This window comes from Aspergillus sydowii (assembly GCF_001890705.1).
Source record: "Aspergillus sydowii CBS 593.65 unplaced genomic scaffold ASPSYscaffold_13, whole genome shotgun sequence".
In the NCBI taxonomy this organism is placed as follows: domain Eukaryota; kingdom Fungi; phylum Ascomycota; class Eurotiomycetes; order Eurotiales; family Aspergillaceae; genus Aspergillus; species Aspergillus sydowii.
The window spans coordinates 291,974-305,533 of record NW_024467871.1 but is presented as its reverse complement, the minus strand read 5'-3'; the positions used below and the strand labels follow the sequence as shown (position 1 = coordinate 305,533).

The following is a 13,560-nucleotide window of genomic DNA, read 5'->3' as shown; positions in this document are numbered from 1 at the left end:
AGCAGTCTGTCTCAGTAGTCTACGCTGTTAGAATTCGGTTATCTGCAGCTTTTGGTTTATTTTAAGGAAAATGACCCGTATTCGACCCAAACATTCCAGGTGTCCCGCAATCTAAATACCAACAATTTGTATCTCGATGCCTCGTCATCCCTCTTTTCTGTCCCCTCGTGTCCCTCGTGTCGGCGGAGGAAGATGCCACCAATACGGAGTAGGCAGTCGCCGTATGGACTGACGCATGTGTCAGGTCTCTACTCCGTACTATTTCGTGTGATGGTTCAGTCTTTTGCTCTCGATTACCAAATTTGCCAGTCGGGTTTAAAATCTCTCCTCGTCAGCTTGACGAGCATATTATCAGGGTCCGCGAATCAAAGAAACCGGAGACGGCCTTGGTAACGACGAATGTGGTGTCTGCGCCGGCAGCAAGCGAGTTGCCGATTTCTCCCATGATGGCAAACATTGATGCAGGGTCGTCATTTGGGTCTTTCATCCTCGATGTGGTCGAGCATATCCGTCCCAGCTTGTTCTGTTTTACCTTCCCGATATTCGTTCTTTCGTTTCAGGACTTGCTCGACGGACATCATGCTAAATGCTGTGAAGAAATTCGTTTCCACGCAGACCAAGCAACTGGCCGGCCTGTACGATGACCAGACGCATCATGATAAAGGCCTGGCCTGGTAGGTAGTCCTTATTTGCGATCCAGTGGAATACGCTTGGAGGAACTTAGTTGAGTTCTGACCGTCTCTGACGCAACCCAAGTTTGGCCCGGGAGAGTTTCGAGACAACATCTTATGTGAAGAAAGATGCCCAGTGGTACATATTAGACTGGGTTATTTCTTGATCGCTTGCTGCGCAATATTCCGAACACTAGAAATAAACCCGGTTATGGCTTGTATATGCGCGGCCTGGTCGATTTCGGATATCTGCCGCAGAAAAACACGTTCCGTGGTATGTTCTGCTACTACAAGAAGATACGCATCGTCTGCCGCGGTAGAAGCGTCTGGATTCGCCAGCAGGTTGCAGAATAATGTCAGAACCGCAGACATGGGGTAGAAGAGTAGAGACCTGGGAGGTTGGGTTTAGACAACGGCAGCAAACACTTGGCGAGGAAGTAGCAAATTCACTTACCAGAAGCTCCCCGTGCTTATAGAGTTTTCGGCATCCTTCAGGAAACATAGTAAAGAGCGACTTGCTTCAACGGACAGTGTTAGGCTGGATTTCAGGCCGTCCATCATCCCTGGAGAGGAGCAGGCGGATCGCCACGACTCACACCGACTCCCTGCCAGGTGAACTATATTGATGCAAAAATAGTAGTTCAAATGTACGATAACGAGGTACATTGTCATTCTACTCGGATGCTTATGTGCATCATCCTTTCCATAGGAAAGGGTTGGTCTCAACTCGGACGGCATTGACAGCCGCCACCGTTCGATTTCATCGTCCAATTCTCGAATTAGGCGGATGATTTCGGCATCGCTCTTTTGCAATCCCTGGTACGAATAGAGCGCGGTGAATATCCGGGATTTGATCAGACTCAAATTTAATTCCACTGGGAATAGTGGGCCTTCGGCCGCGTTCAGGGGCGCAGAATAAGTCATTCGTGGGAACAGGTCTTTCGTGTAGTCGACTGGCAGCTGTAGGTTGCAGTCTTCATCTCGCAGGCAGTGGCTCTGTCCCGTACGTAATGAAATGTCCTTGTCCAGGACATAGCAGATCCAGAAGAGGTTACGAATGTGCTTCCTAATTCGTATATCATCTGAATCGCTGCTGAGAAGGCCGAGCTCTTGGACGGGGTCTCCCATAGTATGGACGCCCACGGCAATGATAGAACGTGAAGAGATGGAAACATAGTGGGTGGCATTCTGCAGTTCGCCCGTCATGACACCTAGCACGGCCTATAATGTGGGAGAGCACGTTAGTAAATTAACTGTCTGCTGTGGCCTCCACTTTAGCAAAATGATATAGCACATACCAGGATGACAGTGGCCTGCAAGGCATCTAAATTGAACCCCTCGCATATTATAGACGGTAATAGTCGTTGAGCCTCGAGAATGTAATCGTCTCTCGGGATATTCGGCGGCGTTGGAGCAGTGCATTGGGCTCTAGGATAATCCACGCCTGAAACGAGACCAAGGAGGGCGAATATGCATGCCCTTGAGCTGTTGTGTGCTCCACCCTGGGAGGCAAGATAGGCAGTGTCTATTGTCTGGGAAAATAGCGATGAATCAATCACAGGGAATAATGCATGTATCGCGGACGACCAGTAGGCATCCAAGTAGCGGTTCAAGACCGGCCGCGGCGGAAGCTCAAGGCGTCTCGTTGAGGTCCGACGGATACCAACAGATAGGCTGTGAGACGGTTTTGACTTTTCCCATGGTGCATAGTGAACGGTTGGGAAAGGCACCGTAGTTCCCGTTCGGGATTGGATCCATTGGATGCCCTCGGGCAGCAAGGTCGGTGTTGATCCTCGGTCGGGGCTTATATTGCCAATCTTCCATCCTGCAAAATGGATAATCCTAGGAGACGGTAGCAGCTGTATCGGCCCAAGGAGCTTGCTCGGATTGGCGGATTGACGAGCCGTATGCGCAACTTCCTCAGCTGGTGGTGGGTCGTCTGGTGGGCAAAATCGGAGTATACGGTAAGAATCTCATTCGAACCGTGGACAAGGGAAGCTTACCCCCCAATTTGGACTCCGCGCGGAGCTGATCAATGTGACGAATACGATCGATCAAGTTTCGCCTTTTCCCAGCCGAACTTCAGGGTGTTGTTACTTGTTAGCAACAATGCATGGAAAATGCCAAGATGATACGTACGCCTTCCGTCGGACAGTCCCATCAGAACGATGACGGTCGTACGTGCAATCCACTTGGCGATGATAACACCAGTTACACCGGGGCTTAGTGCTATCGCATTTAATCTAGGAGCTGGGTCAACATTCAATTGGTGTCCATTGGGGCATACAGTATGCCTACCTTGCGGTGAAAGCACGCGTCACAGGCGGTCGATCGCCGTGAGCCAGGTTCGCGCCCAGGGACCGGAGATTGCATGGTGATCTATGTAGCAGGGACATTTCATTCGATAAATGACGCAACATCCAAACTCAGACCGATGGATCAACGGGTCACTGGATCCTCGGCCGTGGAGCGTAGTGACGAGGAAAAGCGCCGCATGGCTGCCATGTGGTGGCTTCAACTCACGCGCCGATTACCTAATCGTCTCCGATTCTCAAAACACAACTGGAAAAGGGCTTTAAACGATTAGCCAGTGATGCAAGCATTTCTTTATACTGACAGTCATCGATTGTTTTTACAATAGGTTGTGCGAGATCGTGGCTGGATGGAAATTGAAAAAGAGAGGTTGCGGTGGGGGGAGGGGTTGTCACCGTAGAAAATATATATCATGTTTGTTGGCGTATAATGCAATAGGAAGAAGGCCTAATGGTACCGCTAGTGGGTTTTTATGGTCGAACGGTATTTCGATAATGTTCATTTCATCATCAACCAAAAGAATTCCTCGTTACGGAATAAACAGGATATATATATGCAGTTACATTTATATATTTTATTGAGAAATTAAAGCTGAGAGATCAAATTGTTCTATTCCCAACTCCGCCTTTGCTAATAATTGAACAAGCAGAAGTGAGCGCAAGGCGATTAGAAGCAGAGGCTACGTTCTTATTTTCTGGGACATCAGTTAGTCATTGGGAATGATACGGCCATTCCCAGATACATGAGCGGATGGGCGGCGCCTCGTCCTTTGGAGTGCAAGTTATTCTAGAAGGCTGCCATCCATACCGTACGGTGCAGGGCCGGGCTCAAAGAATCCTATACGGACACATTGCTAGCTGCAGGCTGGTACTCCGTAATTGCTCAATTTGCAGTCGGATTGTAAGACATTAGGGTCAGATCATCCACGATCCTCAAATACAGCATCTTCAATGCCTTCGGGAATGCCATCTTCTCTGCCATTGATGTAATCACGGACGGAACGAGATTTTGCACGGGTTTCCTGCATACTGACTATTGGCCACTTTTCGGGCCCAAGACTTGTCTGTCTCATGCATTGTTTTGAATTTATCGGGTTGCCGAGGCAAAGGCATGGCCCATAGGCACTGCTGGCGGCCTGCCCCGTCTTGTGCTAAGACGACATGCAAATTGGCATCGGAGACCTCCTAGAAAGTGTATATACTTTTCTGGGCTTTCCAGCATACATCAGGCTGATCGTGACGGTAGTGGCCATCTATGGCGTCGCTTGTCGCCGCGACCCGCGATGATATTTGGTGCTGCGCGCATCTCTCCGACATGATATCTGGGATTTGTATCGTGCTACTTATGAGTATATCGCAAATAAGAAATATAAGTCAGATACGGTAGGATGGGGTTGATGCAAGGGATGGACAGCCCCCACAGCATCCGGGGTACTGGAGGGTGTGTGATCGGTCAAATTCATTCGCTGTTCCAGCTTTGATTAATCCGTATCTGCAGTTGTAAGTTCACGCTAACAATGAATCTGGCTTGGCTCGTAGGATATAACAGGTGCTGATAAGGCTGGATTTGGAAGCTGGGAATTGTGCGCCGGCATTCGCCGCCTAGCACGGTCCTGCGATCGGCGGTTGAAGTGACCTTCCCCTCATTTCTGAAAGGTATCTCACGTTGAGAGTGTTGAAGATGATGTTTGTGGCGAAAGTACTCACGACCTCGGCGAACGTCTGGGGTCGCGCATCGGCGGCGACGGATGAATCGGATCACACAGCAACGGTCGAAATTCGCAAAAAAAAAAAACTTGAATGTAGCTTCGTAACATCAAATGTGTCCAAATAAGTCGATGAGATATCCAAGGCCGCGACAAAAGGCACAATTTGCCAGGCGTAAGACGATTTGTCGAGCTGATAAGCACGGGCTGATAGCTGACATCGAAGTTTCGAACATTCCAACGGTGGCCGGGGAGGTCCGCTGTGTGGTAAAGTCTGACATCTGACTCGCAGGAACAAGACTTCGTTCCGTGGGTTAGCTCGGCAAGTGCTGCCCTGATAGCCTATCGCAGACGGTCCCGCTGAGGGTCCGAAAGATAACGGGAATGAAGTTTTTTACACGGTTCGCCTCCAGAAATAAAATCTCCCAACGCGCCGGTCGTGTGAGCTTCTTGTCAGTCGCTTCGTGCAGGCTCCGTGTCCTCATTTCGCCGCAAACCTGCCAGCAGTCATTCTACAGTGACCTCTTTTCTATACCCTCTGTCTATTCCAGATATCATGGGACTCGCCGAGTGGACTAGCCGCACCAATTCGGCTGTGGCTCGAAGCCCGGTCGGGAAGTGGTTTCGCCTGGAGGGTTCCGGTCATGTATGTCTCTGAGCGCGTGTTGAAGCTTGCCTTGCTTTAGACAGGCATGCTTGTGTTTCTCCAATGTGGGAAGGAATGGTCTTTGCTCACTAATATCGCCTTATCAGCCCCGCGAGCGAAAAGGCGCGTATTTCTTTACGGAACTGCGTGCGGGCCTTGCAACATTCTTTGCAATGGCTTACATCATTTCGGTCAATGCCAATATCACGAGGTACGCATGAGTGGAAGCCGCATACGTGGTCGCAATGGGTTGATGGCGGGAGGGACTGACAATAAATGCTTATAGTGATACGGGAGCGACGTGTGTGTGCCCAGCCGAAGATCTCGAAACCCGCTGTAACAACAACACCGAGTATCTTCTCTGCAAACAAGAAGTCAACCGTGACATCGTGACCGCAACCGCAGCCATCGCAGCCATCGCCAGTTTTTTCCTTGGTCTTCTTTCCAACCTACCGGTGGCCCTTGCCCCCGGTATGGGTCTCAATGCATACTTTGCATATACCGTCGTGGGACACCATGGAAGCGGCTTGATTCCGTACAGCCTCGCAGTGACTGCAGTGTTCGTCGAAGGCTGGATTTTCCTCGGGTTGACCATGTTGGGTATTCGTCAGTGGCTTGCCCGTGCTATTCCGGCATCCATCAAGCTAGCAACTGGTGCTGGTATCGGATTGTATCTGACCCTAATTGGTCTGAGTTATAGTGCTGGACTTGGTGTCGTCCAAGGTGGCCAGGACAGTCCAATTCAGTTGGCGGGTTGCTCCTCTGATGAATTCGACTCAGATGGGTTATGTCCATCGTATGCTAAGATGCGAAACCCGACGATGTGGATTGGCATCTTTTGCGGTGGTATCTTCACCGTTTTCTTGATGATGTATCGAGTCAAGGGTGCAGTCATTGCTGGTATTCTTTTGGTCTCCATCATCTCTTGGCCGCGCACCACGCCAGTCACCTACTTCCCCTACAACACGGAAGGTGACGACATGTTCAATTTTTTCAAGAAGGTGGTTACCTTCCACCCGATCCAACACACGCTAGTGGCTCAGGACTGGAACATCTCGAGCAACGGGGGCCAGTTTGGCCTTGCCTTGATCACATTTCTGTACGTTGACATCCTCGACGCGACGGGTACCTTGTATTCAATGGCGAAGTTTGCTGGGGCGATGGATGAGCGCACCCAGGATTTCGAGGGCAGTGCCATGGCCTATGTAAGTTCTCATTAACAGTCTTTTCACCGGATATCACTAACCCATGTTTTAGACGGTTGACGCAATTTGCATTTCGATCGGGTCTCTGTTCGGCTCCCCGCCAGTGACGGCATTCGTCGAGAGTGGTGCTGGTATATCGGAAGGTGGTAAAACTGGATTGACGTCGTGCATGACGGGGATTTGCTTCTTCATCGCCGTTTTCTTTGCGCCGATCTTCGCGTCGATCCCGCCCTGGGCCACTGGCAGCACCCTAGTAATTGTTGGCTCGATGATGATGCACGCTACGCTCGAGATCAACTGGCGGTATCTAGGAGACGCGATTCCCGCGTTCCTGACAATCGCGGTTATGCCCTTCACGTACAGTATCGCGGACGGCCTCATTGCCGGTATCATCAGTTATATCCTCATCAACGGCGGTGTGTGGGTTATCGCCAAGTGCACAGGAGGTCGGATTGTTCCACCGAACCGCGAGGACGAGCATGAGGCGTGGACTTGGAAGATTCCAGGAGGGTTCTTCCCGCCATGGCTCGTTCGTGCAGTTCACGGAAAGAAGGACTTCTGGAGAGCAGACGACGAGGCTAGCGAGTTGGACATTGGCGTTATGCCGCCGAATGGGTCGATGTCATCGGGGTCACCGGAGCGAGTCGCGGAGAAGGCAGTTGGGAAGTATTAAGTTTAATATAGATTCCGTCACGTTCCAGAAGTGACCTGAGCATGTAATTAGTGAGCGAGATTTGCAACTTTTTTTTCCCAATTAATCGTACGAATTCCAAGAAGCAGCCCTTGGTGGTCAATCATCAGATCTTCCAGACTCGGTAGAATGCGGAATTATTAGCGCGGAATGCGAAGGGAGCAGATCGACGACTATTGACGCAAGGCAGAACCTTCCAGCGGTGAAGCGACAAGTACTTGCAGTGTAATTGGCGGGGAGGCAAACCGAGCAATGGATCAGAATTCCGAATCCAGAATTCGACGACGGATGATTAGGCGCGAGTCTGTGATTGATGGATGGAAGACGACGGTGGGACGGAATGGAAATCACTTCCGGCGGGCAGACCAATCGCGGCTTGGCAGCCTCAGGCACCACGGCAGTCAGGAGAACCGGGACCAAATTTCTCACTGCGATCGCAGCGCAAGGAAAGACACGTCAGTCCCGCCTTGACTCGCGACAGGCTGAGTGCACTGGGTCCGTGACTTCGTCGCAAGTGCATCCTGACACCCAGACACTTCTGTCGATTGGTCACATCGCGCAGCGTGATCGGTCGCATCCAGTTTAGAGTTGGGCTCCAGGCATTCTTCTGGAATACACTTTCCAGCCTCCTAGGTTCTCGCGAGGGTTGCTTTTGCCTTTGTGTTGGATTTCCGATCTATTTGTATCTCCCACTCGCCCTCTTCTGCCCTAGGATGGAGTGAACTAGAATGGCCGCCAGCTCCAAGTCCCGTCGCCTGCCCTCCGCGGCCCCCGACTCCGCCGCAAGTGACGCACAGAAACGCAGAAAGAACGTGGGCACCGCGTGTTCCGCTTGCAAAGCTCGCAAGCTCAAGGTACACGAGCTTTGACTTCCCGTCGGGTCGCTGAGGTCTTGGACTGTTGCGCTAATACTGTGTTGTTTGATAGTGTACCGGAGCGCCTCCCTGCGCTAACTGCGTTAAAAGCCGCATCGAATGTACCCTTGACGAAACCGCCGATAGACGCCGACGGGGCGTCCTTAAACGCAAGATAGATAAGTTGGAGGACCAAGAGGACTTGCTGGGTCGCTTGCTCGAGTTTTTTAGAGAGGACAATAATCGTTGCACGATTCCTCTTTTAAACCTCATCCGCAGCCACGCCTCGCCATCCGAGATCCGTTTCTATATCGAACACCAACTACCACAATCCAAACGTACGCAAACCCCCGAGTTAGTGGAAGTCTGCAGAGAAATTGAACAGCGTCACTCGTTCGAGCCGCTGCCCAAACGTCGTATCCTTGACACTACTTTAAATGGATCCCACGATACCCCGCGATTGTCCGTCCCCGCGCAGCCTTGGACCTCGATCGTTGCCGACGATGACCTCGTATCCCGATTGATATTTTCATGGTTTACCTGGGTTCACCCGTTTTGCAACTTTATTGACCGCGATCTCTTCATCCGAGACATGAAGTCTGGTTCGCTGTCGGCATCATACTGCTCCCCGTTCTTGGTGAACATCATACTTTCCGACGCATGTGTACGTTACATTGAATGATTGTGTTCTTGGCTTGGAACTCACTGTCTTGGTAGGCCTACTCGGAGTACTCTGCGTCCGGGCTCCCAGACGACGTAACCTCCAAACGCATCGAGTTTTTCGAGGAGGCTAAGCGACTACTTGATAAGGAAGAGGGCCGCATCAGCTTGCCAACGGTTCAGGGCCTGGGAGTATTATGGATGTGGTAAGAGACATACCTCTGGACAACACTCATAAGCTGATCGCTCTAGCACGTCTATAAACGGCCGTGACCTGCAGGCGTGGATTAAGGGTGCGCAGCTTGCATATTCACTCCGCGAGCTATCGCAGGTGTCCTGTAGCCTCCCACCAGAGGCCGACCAGGATGCAACTTCCCTGCCCACAATTGTTAACAACACCTACTGGGGATTGTTCAACCTCGCCATGTAAGTTCGGACCCTTTATTGTTATCGTTCGACACAGACTGATCTGTCAGGGTTCACGCTCTATTTGCGAAGAAACGCCCTATTATCGGGCCACCCGCCCATTCCCCCTCTGTCAGCAACCAATGCGACCACGATATGTGGTATTCATATCCAAATAAATCGACTGGTGTCGAGTCACACACATCCTGCCTATTCATGGCAGTCTGTAATCTGAACCGAATCGCCTACAACCTCGGGAGATTCCTGTTCTCCCAAGAGAAAGCATCTTCGAACGGTCTCGATATAACAAATGGGGAGCTTGACGCACTGCAAGAACTAAACGAGTGGGCTGACAAGCTACCCGAATGCCTAAAAGAAAGCATTGCCGATCTCCCTCATGTTATCTCTTTGCAGTAAGTCATTTATTTCCTGGTGGGGCCAGAACAACTAGCTAACCCCATTAGCATGTATAACCACGCTATCTTGACTGTAGTCTACGGGTTTCTAAGAGCTCGGTTTTTATATCTGCCGAATTCATCAGCCTTGAGCCCCACTATTCGTGAGGCACTCATGTCTCCTGCTCGTGCGTGGGCTGCAAGTCTTTCGTCGGCTCGCAAGATTGCCCATTTGACACTTGTCCATCGCGCGAACTGGGGATCCGATCGCATGCCGGGGACCACCGTGCACTGTATCATGGCTGCCCTGTTTGCTCTACTCGACAACGTAGATGACCCGGCCAACCGTGACGCATTCATTTCACTCACGGCAGCGGCTGCCGCGTTCTCGCGTCGGTGGGAAAGCCCCAATACCCTGCTGCGCAATATCCAGAACATTGCGCGGCAACGAGACGTTACCCTTCCCCCAGAAACAGGCGCGTTCTTCTTGGATCCAGACCAGCCTTCAGGGAACAGCACCCCCATAAAGTCCGAAACCCCTGAGGGTACAGCCATTTCATGATACCCATGCGGCCATCGTTATGATTTCAGCAGCATATTGGAGTTTGGTTTGGTATCCGGTCTACGTACATGAATAGACGACCCTGGGTTGTAATTTATTGGTTGCATAGCGTCGTTACGTTTTCATTACTCATATATATAGTCATCAATATCCATTCACGCCGTTTCCCTTGGAAGCCTTGTCTTATAACCGCCACGGCAGTCACACTGTCTCTTTTCGCTGTATCTCGTTCAATTTCGTAGCCGTAAGTATACGCTTTCGTAAACTGAAATTGTCCAATTTTACGTCGGTCGTAGCATCGTCATCGCCCGACTTGATGCCTTTACCCTTCTTGTCGCGCACCTTCTGCACCCAGCCAACGTAGGTATCCCACCAGTGCCAAACCCCCCAGATCCCCAGAGTCAGCAATGTCAGGGGGATCGTGACAGCCCAGTACATCCAGAACTCATCGGCCGTAAGCCACGTATTACCTGGGTCAGCCTGGAAACTGAAGAAGTTGGTTCCGAACAGGCCCTAGTGTTTATGCTGTCAGCAATTGAGCAGATATCCGCACGTGATGGGCGGCACTTACAGACACAAACGTCCCCGGCAAATACACCATACTCACAAACGCGACCGTCGTCATCATGTTGCTGTCGGATCGCGCGTCTCGTCCGAAGTCTTGCGATACCAGGTTGAATGCCTGTTCTGTTAGCTAATTCGGAGCGGAATTATGCCTCTACAACTCTGCGGCTGGTGTACTTACTAGGTTGATCTCGTTCTGATGCCTGTCGTTCAATGACTTTGATCTCGTCTTGAGTGAGTGTGCCCTTTTCTCCTCGTGTAGGATCCGCCGACGCGCGTCCAGCCAGGTCCCAATGTTATTGCGGATGCTGACTTCGTCTTCGTGACGCCAGTTTATCAGTTCCTTGGCAATCACTTGCAATGTGTGCTCGGCGACTTCGATCGTTTCTTGGTAGTGGAAAAGGTGGCGTGCGATGTCGTGCAGAAGAGGGAATATTTTCCTTTCTTCTTCCTTTTCGGCCTTGCTTTTCTTCCTTTTATCCTTCTTCTCCTTCGATCGTGCCTATATTACGTCGCGGGACTCGGTCAGGACTGCATGAAGAAACAAAGGGTTGGCGAGGAGGAATGAACGAATGGATGAATAGGTTAATTGAGACATACCTTTTCGTGGCCCCGCACCAGGTCTCTCAACATCCAAAACGCATCGTTATACTGCTCGAGGATTATCCGGGCGAACGCAGCGTGCAAGGAGAACGGATTGCACCTGCGCTCGGCCGCCGACGGGATTTTATTGATGAAGGCGACCTGTTGATCTGATTTGAAACCAAAAATGTGGATAATTTGTCTGCCAGTTTCTGCGTCCCACTGGACGTGGATAGTGGGTTGTTTCCAGCTATAATCTACTGCCGTTTTTACTTCTTTGACCTTGAAGCACGACCAAGAGACTAATGCAGTGTTAGATACGGCGAGCATGACGGGCGAAGAAACTGAGGTGCGCGAACCTTTTGGCCATACGCGGGATTGTGACCATCCATAATGGCAGTCGAACGACCCGTTGATATCGGCGTCTAGCACTGGCCGGAACTCTTCTTGGAATCCGAGCTTGAAGGATTTGTTCGTTTCATCGATATCGCTCCTTACGAAGCTATTCGATCGATGTTAGCGCCGCAATTCAGATGGGTGGCTTGACAGGCGTACATGATGAAGTTGGCGCTCGTGTCTTTCTATTCGATAAGGAAAAAGGGTCAGCATTTTGAATCATGTCTATGGGGTAGCTGTCGATGCATATATACCTCCACGATATTCGTATCATTCCCACAATTCGTCCACTCGTTGATGTCGCCTAATTGCCAGTTAGCCGATGACTCCAAGTGTGGATGGGAACATCGAGCTCGTACCAACGTTCCGGTATATTTGACAAGGCGGGGTCCTTTCCGCAGCATGATCCATTACGGCGTCGTTATACCGGCAGCGTTGGCTTGAATGGCGTTGTCCACGAGGCAGATTCCTTTGAGAAGTTCGCGCGACCACAACGGGCTTGTGCCTATTATAATGAAAGTCCACACCGCCGCCCCAGGAGACTCAGGGATTGTCCAACATTCGACGTCAGAACGAGGCTGGGTCCGATCGTGCTTTTTGGCCCTTCGCGAGCTGGAGCCGCAGCAGCTGGGCGCTAACATGGTGCGGGCTGCGAGGCCTGCGCAGATTGATTGGCGGAGAACGGGCGAGGCAGGATCGTCGCGTTGCACGAGAGCCACGGCCTCCAGCGACTTCGCGGGTCGGAGAACAAACTGCTGATCGGTCAGAAAAACGAAATATTGATTGGATTGGAGGTGCCCGTTTAGTGGGGTTCGACAGATGCGCGGCTTTGCGACTTTTGATAGCGAAAGCGAGAGTCTGGGACTGGAGATGGCCCGGACCGCGAGGCTGTACAGCCGCCGATCGCCATTCGCCTGCGGAAGGGGAGCTCACCACCCACCAGGCAAAAATCTGGGCACGGTTGCCTATTGAAAGTTGCGATTGACTACATGGCAGTGTGGCTGTGCTGGGGAGGGCATCGTGTTGGAGGCAGACTTGAACCCGGAATGGCCTTGAAGGCGACCGTGGGAGGCAAGATGCTACGTAGCCGAGAGATTTAAGAGTAATCCATCGTAGAATTATAGAAGAGCTGTCAAATATAATGTTCAATGGGTTCCGGATGATTTGCGTTGTGGCGCAAGACTATATATTTGACAAGCTTTCCTGTTATGCGATAGCCTGACTTCAAAAATTTATTCCTTCGTATGGAAATCCACTCTAACCCTGATGTTGGTCATTCTTTACGGCTACGGGGACATTACCTTATAACAGCCTATTCATCACGATCAGTCGCACTAGCAAGAGCTCCAGAGACGTAATAAGATGTGGTCTTGAATTAGCATCACCAACTTTACAAGAGATCTGGGACAAGATACCAAAACAAAGTGTATGAACCTGCGCTCCGGCCTCTGGACTTGTGGTAATTAATTTTAAAGCTGCTTGGGAAAGTTCTCCATATCAGTCCTCATACTTAGATCCAGACCGTTGAAGCCCTAAGTGCCGACGCTCCCGGGCCCCCTCGCCGCCCAATGCTGGCCTCAATTATAACGTAATTCCCGGTCGGTTCGTGCATCCCGGTCGGTTCGTGCATACCCCCCCAAAATCCATGCTTGATCAACTTTAAAGTACTGTACAACAACCAAAAGCGATTCAAATTAAATAAACTAATCATATTAACGATTCGGACATCCCCTCCTAGTATGCCCCTTAATATTACATTCAGAACATGTTGGCGGGGCACGTTTAGGTATAGTTAAAGTTGGAAGAGCACTTCCACCAGCACTACCCCCCTCTACCTCCAATTGCTCATTTCTCAGCGAAATTAGATCCCTAGCTTCTTGAAATGAAAGACCTTCTATAGGAGTCATTTGG

At 50.8% G+C, this 13,560-nt stretch overlaps 4 protein-coding genes across 4 annotated transcripts; 2 read left to right on the top strand and 2 right to left on the bottom strand.

The window, feature by feature from the left end:
* Positions 1 to 827: 827 nt before the first annotated feature.
* On the bottom strand, positions 828 to 3,044 carry ASPSYDRAFT_93459 (uncharacterized protein; the record flags this gene model as incomplete). Its single annotated transcript, XM_040852840.1, has 6 exons — positions 828 to 1,062; positions 1,126 to 1,892; positions 1,970 to 2,610; positions 2,675 to 2,751; positions 2,811 to 2,914; positions 2,970 to 3,044. 6 exons carry the CDS (start codon positions 3,042 to 3,044, stop codon positions 828 to 830), a joined length of 1,899 nt encoding a protein of 632 aa, XP_040698347.1.
* Positions 3,045 to 5,245: 2,201 nt separating this feature from the next.
* ASPSYDRAFT_61133 (NCS2 family permease) lies at positions 5,246 to 7,213 on the top strand (the record flags this gene model as incomplete). The annotated part of the gene is made up of 4 exons (XM_040849949.1): positions 5,246 to 5,335; positions 5,443 to 5,546; positions 5,622 to 6,540; positions 6,593 to 7,213. 4 exons carry the CDS (start codon positions 5,246 to 5,248, stop codon positions 7,211 to 7,213), a joined length of 1,734 nt encoding a protein of 577 aa, XP_040698346.1.
* Positions 7,214 to 7,936: 723 nt separating this feature from the next.
* ASPSYDRAFT_210077 (putative C6 transcription factor) lies at positions 7,937 to 10,107 on the top strand (the record flags this gene model as incomplete). The annotated part of the gene is made up of 6 exons (XM_040843974.1): positions 7,937 to 8,085; positions 8,159 to 8,749; positions 8,815 to 8,951; positions 8,998 to 9,171; positions 9,222 to 9,563; positions 9,615 to 10,107. Exons 1-6 carry the CDS (start codon positions 7,960 to 7,962, stop codon positions 10,105 to 10,107), a joined length of 1,863 nt encoding a protein of 620 aa, XP_040698345.1. The 5' UTR covers positions 7,937 to 7,959.
* Positions 10,108 to 10,308: 201 nt separating this feature from the next.
* On the bottom strand, positions 10,309 to 11,718 carry ASPSYDRAFT_160078 (uncharacterized protein; the record flags this gene model as incomplete). The annotated part of the gene is made up of 5 exons (XM_040842878.1): positions 10,309 to 10,620; positions 10,679 to 10,709; positions 10,830 to 11,140; positions 11,272 to 11,555; positions 11,613 to 11,718. Coding segments are annotated over 5 exons (1,044 nt in total), but the record flags the coding sequence as incomplete, so codon positions are not given.
* Positions 11,719 to 13,560: the final 1,842 nt, after the last annotated feature.